We start from the raw sequence: 10,651 nt of genomic DNA, 5'->3' as shown, positions 1-10,651 counted from the left end.
ACTTTCCTTAGTAATTCAAATAATAAATAAATGATAAATGGGTTATACTTGTATAGCGCTTTTCTACCTTCAAGGTACTCAAAGCGCTTTGACAGTATTTCCACATTCACCCATTCACACACACATTCACACACTGATGGCGGGAGCTGCCATGCAAGGCGCTAACCAGCAGCCACCAGGAGCAAGGGTGAAGTGTCTTGCCCAAGGACACAACGGACGTGACTAGGATGGTAGAAGGTGGGGATTGAACCCCAGTAACCAGCAACCTTCCGATTGCTGGCACGGCCACTCTACCAACTTCGCCACGCGAGTAATTCAAATAATTTTTGGTAAAGTAATGAGAAACTATAATTACTTTTTAAAAGTAATTTTCCACCACTAAGATGGGGGATTGGGGGAAAAAAGCCTGTGTTTATCTACTGACTTACTGAAACTATAGACTTCTCAAAATTTTACTTTATTTATTTGCATACAATGTATAATACTACATTTTATTTACAGATGTATTCTATTCAAGACTGAAGTTTAAAGTTTTCACTAATAATCCTAATGTTGGAGATAGTTATTTATTTGCATGCAATGTTACATTTTTGTTGACGGAAGTATTTTATTCAAGACTCTTTAGTTCTTTGAAAATTATTTCATAAAGAGTCAAATTTATATCTGGTCTAAGAAGAACAATAATTTTGCTAAAAGTAAGATGCAGTGTATGCAGTGTCATTTCAATATACTAGTTTTTGATCAAATCAAAGAAAAACCCGTTTTGAATTATCTCTGTCATTTGTATTCAATTAGTTCTTTAAAAAGTAGGGGGGAAAATCTGAAAAAAATCGTAAATCTAATTTTTGGTGAAAAAAAAGGGATTTTATTTTTAGGCTATATTGCCCAGGCCTAATCACAAAATATTATTTGGCATATACAATGCATTCGGAAAGTATTCACAGCGCTTTACTTTTTGTACATTTTGTGATGTTAAAGCCTTATTCCAAAATGCAATAAATACCTTTTTGTCCTCAAAATTTTACACACAATACCCACTAATGACAATGTTAACATTTTCATTGTTCTTTTTAAAAAATGTATTAAAAATAAAAACTAAGAAATTACATGTACATAAGTATTCACAGCCTTTGCTCAATACTTAGTTGATGCACTTTTGGCTGCTATTACAGACTCAAGTCTATTTGAATATGATGCCATAAGCTTGGCACACCTTTCTTTGGGCAGTTTCGCTCAATCCTCTTTGCCTATTCCTCTTTGCAGCACCTCTCAAGCTCCATCAGGTTGGATGGGAAGCGTAGGTGCACAGCCATCTTCAGATCTCTCCAAAAATGTTTAATTGGATTCATGTCTGGGCTCTGGTTGGGCCACTCAAGGACATTTACAGAGTTGTCCTGAAGCCATTCCTTTTAATATCTTGGCTCTGTGCTTAGGGTTGTTGTCCTGCTAAAAAATGAACCGTTGCCCCAGTCTGAGTTTTTCATCCAGGATGTCTCTGTATAGTGTTGCATTCATCTTTCCTTCTATCCTGACTTGTTTCCCAGTTCCTGCCGCTACGAAAAACATCCCCACAGCATAATGCTGCCACAATCATGCTTCATTATAGGAATGGCATTGTTCTGGTGATGAGCTGGGCCTGGTTTCCTCCAAACATGACGCGTGACATTAATGGCAAAGAATTCTATCTTTGTCTCATCAGACCAGAGAATTTTGTTTCTTATGGTCTGAAAGTCTTTCAGGTGCAGCTCCAGGCAAGCTGTTATTTGTTTTTTACTAAGGAATGGTTTCCGTCTGGCTATTCAACCATACATGCCTGATTGGTGGATCGCTGCAGAGGAATACTGTAGCTCTGACAGAGTGACCATCGGGTTCTTGGTCACCTCCCATACTAGGGCCCTTCTCTCCCGATTGCTCAGTTTAGGCCGGCCAGTTCTCGGAAGAGTCCTGGTGGTTCCAAATTTCCTCCATTTATAGATGATTGATGCCACTGTGCCCATTGGGATATTCAAGGCAAAATATATTTTTCTGTACACTTCCCCAGATTTGTGCATCGAGATAATCCTGTCTCACAAGTCTAGAGACAATTCCTTCGACTTCATTCTTGATTTGTCGGACCTTTTATATTAAGACAGTTGTGTGCCTCTCCAAATCATTTCTAATCAACGGAATTTACCACAGGTGGACTCCAATTAAGCTGTAGGAACATCTCTAGGATGATCAGTTGAAACAGGTTGCACCTGAACTCACTTTTGAGCTGCAAAGCAAAGGCTGTGAATACTTATGTACATGTGATTTCTTAGTTTTTTATTTTTTCATCCATCCATTTTCTTCCACTTATCTGAGGTTGGGTCGTGGGGGGAGCAGCCTAAGTAGAGAAGGCCAGACTTCCCTCTCCCCAGCCACTTTGTCCAGCTCCTCCCGCGGGATCCCGAGGCGTTCCCAGGCCAGCCTGGAGACATACCGGTAGTCTTCCCAACGTGTCCTGGGTCTTCCCCATGGCCTCCTTCCGGTCGGACGTGCCCTAAACACCTCCCCAGGGAGGCGTCCGGGTGGCATCTTGACCAGATGCTCAAACCACCTCATCTGGCTCCTCTCAATGTGGAGGAGCAGCGGCTTTACTTTGAGCTCCTCCTGAATGACAGAGCTTCTCACCCTATCTCTAAGGGAGAGCCCCGCCACTGGACGGAGGAAACTCGTTTCGGCCGCTTGCACCTGTGATCTTGTCATAACCCAAAGCTCATGACCATAGGTGACGATGGGAACGTAGATCAGCCGGTAAATTGGGGGCTTTGCCTTCCGGCTCAAATCCTTCTTTACCACAACGGATCGATATAGTGTCTGCATCACTGAAAAGACGCCACACCGATCCACCTGTCGATCTGATTATCCACTCTTCCCTCACTCGTGAACAAGACTTCGAGGTACTTGAACTCCTCCACTTGGGGCAAGATTTCTTCCCTAATTGGGAACAATGGCATTCTATCTGTATTGTTTCAGTTTTACAAATTCCTCAGTAAATTCACTAAAACGACACTGTGGAGTTATTGAGTCTTTTTAGCTGATTTAGAGCTCGCTTCTGCAGCTAGTGGGTCCATGACGATGACTTCTGTTTTGTTTGACCAGCTGTTTTACTGCCGTGTTACAGGCACTGTATGGAAACAATTGAGGTGTATAAATAAGCATTTATAAAATATTTATGTGTAAATAATTAATTTCACAGCGTATATATTTGCAGCATAGAGTCCAGTGCGGCTAATATTAGGGGAAAATTTTATTCTAGAATTTACTGTATGCAGCTTATATGCCGGTGCGCTCTATAGTCCATAAAATATGATAATTATGTATGTTGAATAAATGGTAAATGGGTTGTACTTGTATAGCGCTTTTCTACCTTTTTTAAGGAGCTCAAAGCGCTTTGACACTATTTCCACATTCACCCATTCACACACACATTCACACACTTATGGAAGTAATAGACAGTTCTAAAATGTGGCATTAATGGTAATGTTCCATGTTCCAAGGGCTAAGCATTAGCTACAATTATTTTAACGTTATGTGTTAACTGGGTTGGTACGGCCAACGGATTTGTGACCGAGTATTTTTTTTTTACTTTCCAGATTGAGGTTTTGAATAAATACCTCTTCCTGACATCCAAACCAATGATCTACCTGGTCAACCTGTCGGAGAAGGATTACATCAGAAAAAAGAACAAGTGGTACGTGCGCATGTAATGGTGTGTGTATGTGTGTTGTTTTGAATCTCCAATCACTCCTTGCTCTCCTCAGGTTGGCCAAAATCAAGGAGTGGGTTGACGCTCACGACCCCGGCGCCATGGTAATCCCTCTTAGCGGAGCCTTGGAGTCCAAACTGTTTGACATGGAGGAGGAGGAGCAGAAGAAATACTGTGAGGAGCAGAAGACACAGAGGTGAGGCACGCTGCATTCTTATTGGATGGATTGGAAGTTGTGTGTAATAGTGGCTCATTAATTTATTAGTGGCGGTGGGAATAGATTAAATGCACGTGTGACGTTAGTCTAATCTTGAATACACTAAACCAACATCATACAACTTTGAATGTTTTTTTTTTGGTCCTCTTAGTGTCCTGACCAAAATAATAAAGACTGGCTACGCAACATTACAATTGGAGTACTTCTTCACAGCGGGACCGGATGAGGTGCGAGCATGGACCGTTCGGGTGAGTCATCTAAGAGAAATTGAACAAATCCACTATGTTTACACCAGTCAGACATCTTCTATATGACAGGAACGGGCTGCGGTCTTAGGATTTACAGCAAAAATTGTTATAAAGACTACAGTACAGATGCTTCTACCCTGCAGATACCGATCATCCATAAGTGAGATCGGTTGATACCAATACCAATCACATAGGGCTGGGCAATATGGCTGAAAACGGTATCACAATATAAGTGTTTTATATTACTGGGTTTTTTTTATGACCTTTTGAAAATAAGAACCAGGAGAAAAATTTAAACATTTTGATTAAAATGTAACCTTTCTATTATATTTCCCTCACCAATTAAGGCAGAAAGGAAAGGAAATATTAACACAACCATGGAAAACACTCAATGGATGAAAACAACGTTGTAGAATCACAAAACTTCAAAAAATAAACTCCTAGAATAAAAGTGCAAAAATAAGGAATTGCTTGTATTTCGTCACGTGACTTCTTCCCGAAAGTGACAACCAGTGGTGGTCAACCAAGCCAAGATGGCTGTTGTACAGCAAGCAGTGCACAAACTGAGTACAAAAGATGCTTAGACCTCCTTGCAAAAAGCAAATATGAGCAAAAAATCTAACTACGCAATGGAATAAATTCCTATACTTTATCAAAAAAAGATTTGTAAAGTGATGTCAAAGATTAAACGTTGGTCGCGTTCTCAGACATATTGAACTGTAGTGCTCCAGACGCCATTTTACAAGACAAAACCGATAGAAACTTGGAAAAACATGGAGGTTTACAACTTATTTGTGTGTGGCTGGGTCAAGGACATTAATATCAAGGATTCAAGGAGCTTTATTTGTCATACTCGTACACACTTGCACATATACGGTACGAAATTTGGACTCAGGTCCCGGCAAGTATTAAGAAAGGCAGCAGTAGACAGATAGGCAATAAAGGTGAACAGTAATCAATAATAAATAGAAAATAACATAACGCGCTTAACAAGAGGAAGGACCGAGATTAGCTGACTAAAAACACAGTGTGGAATAAGATAGGCTGTAAGGTTGCATTTCATGATTTAACTTTGCGTTTCCTGTCGTGTTTTTTTGTTGCTGTTGCACGCGTCGTTTACGAGTAGTGTTTTTCTCCGTTTTTATCAAAATATAACTATAGATGTCAACATTGTGTATGTGCTGAAAGCTTAATTTATGATTGTTGCCTTTGGTAAAAGCTTAACTCTTTCAGGTTTTGCTCACATTTGCTTTCTTTTATTTAGACTCACCGAGTTGGTGCTTTTCGAGATACTCGCAGCAAACATGTGTTTAAGAAATACAAATATAATCAAGATAATACTTAAATGGGAAATAATAAACGAAAAAAGTATATAAAGCAAACCTTTAACAAAGTGATCGCTGCAAATTTGTGCATTCTTCGACTCTGCTCCCTTGGACTGGAGTGTGAGCTTCATGCTTTTCTCTGGCACTCTTCCGCCCTCTCTGATTAACTGTTTGAGGAACGCTAAAGAAATGTTCGTCCTTTTCGTGATTTGAATGATTTGTGCAGCCAAAAACAACACAAGCATAGGGCATTTTTTCTTTGAGAAAGGCTAAATGGCGCCGAGTACCCATTGAGAACAGAGTTGGCTTGAGCACTACGCATATTCGATGGACGGGACGTGCGCCGGACATAACGTCAGTCAAATCCATGCAATAGGTAAGAAATGCTTTATGAAGTGTAAGAAAATAGTGCAAAGTGTTAAAAAGTAAACATGGAGATACCTAAAAAGAACTATTTTCTGCAGCTTCAGGAAGTTACAGATCAGCAGTGTGCTCTGGGTGAGCACGGCTAAGGTGGTGTGGTCTTTGTTCTGACTACGGCCTGTTTAAAATTTCAAACAACTACCATATTGTCGAGGTGACGTTTCCTGTTTTATCGACAATTTATAAATATTATTAGTTTCTCTTCTGACCCCATGCAAACAGTCAACTGCGAGGCAACAAAATGGTGCAACCAAACTTGATAGTTCATAATGTTTGGTACCCGATTGGCTGTTAGCGTGTCACTCTCACTGATCAGTGATCACTTCATGTTTTGCTTGGTTACCAGAGAGCGAAGGCCTTTGTTTATGCAACCAACCTTGCTTTGCAACTTCCTTTTTCTTACGACGAAGGGAAAAAAAATCTAACGTTTTATCAAACACATTTTTTACCAGTGGCGGGTCGTGCGTTTCTCACCTAGGCCTTCATTGATGTCCTATTTATTCCGACTTCAACTCTCAAAATACCGTAATTTATGTCACCACATGCATATGGCTGGAGATACTACCGGTATACAGAAAGACACTTGCACACTACTGGGCATTGAATCCCCTCAACAGTGTACAAAACGGTCTATGTTTCGGCGCATTTAACATTCGATAAACCCGCTTGAGCAATTACGTGGTACTGTCAAAATTAAAATAATTGTATAAAACAAATGAAACATAAAAAAATATATATTTGAACTCACAATTTGTAGCACCCTTTCAACGCCGTATAAGCAGTGGTACCGCTCGTACTAGTCGGTTGATTCGTGTGAAAGTGGCGGGCAAACCATTTCACCGCCAAGATAGCGTCCGGTGTCGGCCGACCTCGTCTCACAAGATGTAGTTTCTCTTAAGTATCCTTCTTGAAAATGGCCTTGCAAATATATATCTGCCACCTAATCAACATTTTGCTCTCCTTCTTTGTGCGTACCGATGAGTATTCTGTGGCTTTCTATGGCTCCGGTGCCACTTCCTGTTTTGGCAACTTGTGATTGGATACTCACTTGGGACTCCCAAGTGAGTATCCAATCACAGCGTAAGGCCAGCTAGAAGGCTTTACTGACAACAACTCGTGATCGGATTGGCTATCGCAATTGTCTATCAACTGTATGTCCCTGCCTGCATTGTTGATTCCGAAGGCAGCGGGCAGATTTCGTACAGCATGGCAACATAAGCTAGCTGAATTCTGATTGGATACAAACTCCAACCTAAAAACAACGGCACTGGAAGGAGCATAATATGACATGAAGAGGATATGAATACTTTTAGATATTTAGGGAAAGTAAATTAAAATGTACTTTTATCTTTAATTATGATCATGATTTCTGGTTATGTTAGGCCAGCAGAGAAGGCCTTGCTGGCCCTGACGGCCCACCACTGTTTTTTACTGATGTCGATTACGTGTCTTTCACGATATATGTATCGATATCGTTTTATCAGCCAGCTCTAGGTTTAAAATGTAAATTTAAAGTTTTAAGAGGTTGGAAATGCTATTAATAAAACGTAACTATGAAAAAGCCTCATTACACTCAACCTATTGCTGAAAAAACATACTATAAAACAGTAATAAAAATGGTATTATATTTAATATTGCACTGTGAGATCTATTCAGCTTATTGCACTATGTAGCCTGTTAAGTATTTTTTTTTTTTAATTTTATGGAGTTCAACAGTCTGATGGCAGTTTGACAAAAACTGCCAAAGAATATTGTTAAGTAAAAAAATAATGTTTGTGTACACTTGCGGCAACATTTTAACTTAATTCATATTTCTCTGAGGGGGAAACACTTTAATGCTATTGATAGTTACAAAGTACAATTTTGAACAATAATTGCAAGTTTGAAGGTATATTTTGGGTTTTTTAGACAAACTCTGGTACATTGTCCCCCAGGACTTGTTTTGGATTTGGGATATATTATGAACTGATGTTTTGTGGCGTTCGCACCCAACAGAAAGGCAGCAGAGCTCCTCAGGCAGCCGGAAAGATCCACACCGACTTCGAGAAGGGTTTCATCATGGCGGAAGTCATGAAGTACTCGGACTTCAAAGAAGAGGGCAACGAAAATGCCGTCAAGGTATTTTTATTTGTTCTAAAGCACATGATCGCCGTCTGTCAAACACTGGTCTTCTTGTGTCTTACTTTGGACAAGGCGGCGGGGAAATACAGACAACTGGGCAGGAACTACGTGGTGGAGGACGGGGACATTATCTTCTTCAAATTCAACACACCCAACGCGCCTAAGAAGAAATAAGCACGGCCAAAGACGAACACAACCAGAAGGACACGTCACGTTGGTCAGAATGCAGCTTTTGTGTGAGGTCCCTTCTTCAATGACACACTGACTAAATCCATCTTATCAAAGCTTTTCATCTACAACTGCTAAAGGGAGTGTTATAGTCTTTGCGGCTAAGTGTGGTTCTATTTTAATTTTATTCCATTATATTCCTTTAAATCAAGGTCAAACAAAACACGAGGGCCTAACCTGTTTTTGTAAAGACCAACAAGGGAATTATCATCCACTGCTTTTTATTCTAACTTGACGCCCCCATCCTCTGGTCTCACCATCACCTTTGAAGGAGACATTGTGAATGGGGAACCACTTTGAATATGGACTGAAAACTGCAGCTTGGTCCAAGGAAGGGAGCCGGGATATTTGAAATAATGTCACTGTCATCAATGTGCATGTTTCAATAAAATGCGACAAAAGACCCTAATGTCTCGATTTTCCTAAATGTTTTCCCTCTTGTGACTCGATTTTCCTAAATGTTTTCCCTCTTGTGATGAAAAACAAACCGTTTAGTGACCGTTAATAACTTAGTTTGACAGCCATCTTGCAGTTTCAAGCTAATACATGGAATTATTTGCGCATCCTTAAATTAGTAATGTCTTGCTTCTTCTAAAGAGTTGTCCTCATTCTGGCAAACAACAAGCGATTTGAAGGATTGTTTTCACATTTTATTTCGATTTTTGTCTCCTTTTTTGGGTCTTCATTACATCCATATACAGTGTCTGCCATCACTTGCTCTTAAAGTTTATATTTATTTATTAGGTACATATTTATAGTTGGGGCCTGAGCAGCAAACGTCACACCTCTATTGGGAATTATTAAATAGGAAACTCATCATCTGGACAACATTAGTAAGATGTATTACACCCAATGCCTCAGTGGTTACAGAAGGACCGTCACTACTCAGGTCAAAACTGACGTTTGCTCAGAGGAATTATACACTTTTCTGGCTTCAAAATAAAAGCGCTACGCTATACATCCGGTTTGACTACATTTACACCGGATCCGGTGCTTTCTGGCACAGACGGAAACCACCCGGTACTACCGGGAACAGATTCACGTAAGATCCAGTGGTGCCATGTTTCAGTGCCTGGGTTGCGCTTGTCGTCTTTACAGCTCAATTTTTGTTTAATCTGACATCACATGGACAAAGATAAGACCTTCTGGAGGAAAGTTTTGTGGTTAGATGAAACAAAAATGTAGCTGTTTGGCCACAATACCCAGCAATATGTTTGGAGGAGAAAAGGTAAAGCCTTTAATCCCAGGAACAGCAATTGCTACCGTCGAGCATGGTGGTGTTAGTATTATGCTCTGGGTCTGGTTTGCTGCCAATGGAACTGGTGCTTTACAGAGAGTAAGTGGGACAATGAAAAAGGAGGATTACCTCCAAATTCTTCAGGACAACCTAAAATCATCAGCCCGGAGGTTGGGTCTTGGGCGCAGTTGGGTGTTCCAACAGGACAATGACCCCAAACACACGTCAAAAGTGGTAAAGGAATGGCTAAATCAGGCTAGAATTAAGGTTTTAAAATGGCCTTCCCAAAGTCCTGATTCAAACGTGTGGACAATGCTGAAGAAACAAGTCCATATCAGTAAACCAACAAATTTAGCTGAACTGCACCAATTTTGTCAAGAGGAGTGGTCAAAAATTCAACCAGAAGCTTGTGAATGGCTACCAAAAGTGTCTTATTGCAGTGAAACTTGCCAAGGGACATGTAACCAAATATTAACATTGCTGTATGTATACTTTTGACCCAGCAGATTTTGTCACATTTTCAGTAGACCCATAATAAATTCATTAAAGAACCAAACTTCATGAATGTTTTTTGTGACCAACAAGTATGTGCTACAATCACTCTATCACAAAAAAATAAGAGTTGTAGAAATGATTGGAAACTCAAGACAGCCATGACATCATGTTCTTTACAAGTGTATGTAAACATTTGACCATGGCTGTATATGAATATAAATATATATATATATAAATATATATATATACTGTATATACAGTATATATATATATACATACGTATATATATATACATATATATATAAATGGGTTATACTTGTGTAGTGCTTTTCTACCTTCAAGGTACTCAAAGCGCTTTGACAGTATTTCCACATTTACCCATTCACACACACATTCACACACTGATGGCGGGAGCTGCCATGCAAGGCGCTAACCAGCAGCCATCAGAGGCAAAGGGTGAAGTGTCTTGCCCAAGGACACAACGGACGTGACTAGGATGGTAGAAGGTGGGGATTGAACCCCAGTAACCAGCAACCTTCCGATTGCTGGCACGGCCACTCTACCAACTTCGCCACGCGAGTAATTCAAATAATTTTTGGTAAAGTAACGAGAAACTATAATTACTTT

General features: G+C 40.0%; 1 protein-coding gene across 1 annotated transcript in view; it reads left to right on the top strand.

The window, feature by feature from the left end:
* Positions 1 to 8,696, top strand: part of ola1 (Obg-like ATPase 1) — an 18,912-nt gene extending 10,216 nt beyond the window's left edge. The window contains exons 7-11 of the mRNA XM_062041369.1: positions 3,618 to 3,715; positions 3,786 to 3,926; positions 4,099 to 4,195; positions 7,939 to 8,061; positions 8,137 to 8,696. Of these exons, the coding sequence (XP_061897353.1) occupies positions 3,618 to 3,715; positions 3,786 to 3,926; positions 4,099 to 4,195; positions 7,939 to 8,061; positions 8,137 to 8,238 (561 nt within the window). The 3' untranslated portion in view covers positions 8,239 to 8,696. The remainder of the gene's footprint in view (positions 1 to 3,617; positions 3,716 to 3,785; positions 3,927 to 4,098; positions 4,196 to 7,938; positions 8,062 to 8,136) is intronic.
* Positions 8,697 to 10,651: the final 1,955 nt, after the last annotated feature.

The sequence above is a fragment of the Entelurus aequoreus genome, linkage group LG03 (genome assembly GCF_033978785.1).
Source record: "Entelurus aequoreus isolate RoL-2023_Sb linkage group LG03, RoL_Eaeq_v1.1, whole genome shotgun sequence".
In the NCBI taxonomy this organism is placed as follows: Eukaryota; Metazoa; Chordata; class Actinopteri; order Syngnathiformes; family Syngnathidae; genus Entelurus; species Entelurus aequoreus.
Note: the sequence above shows the minus strand (reverse complement) of the source record. Positions and strands in the feature narration are given on the sequence as shown.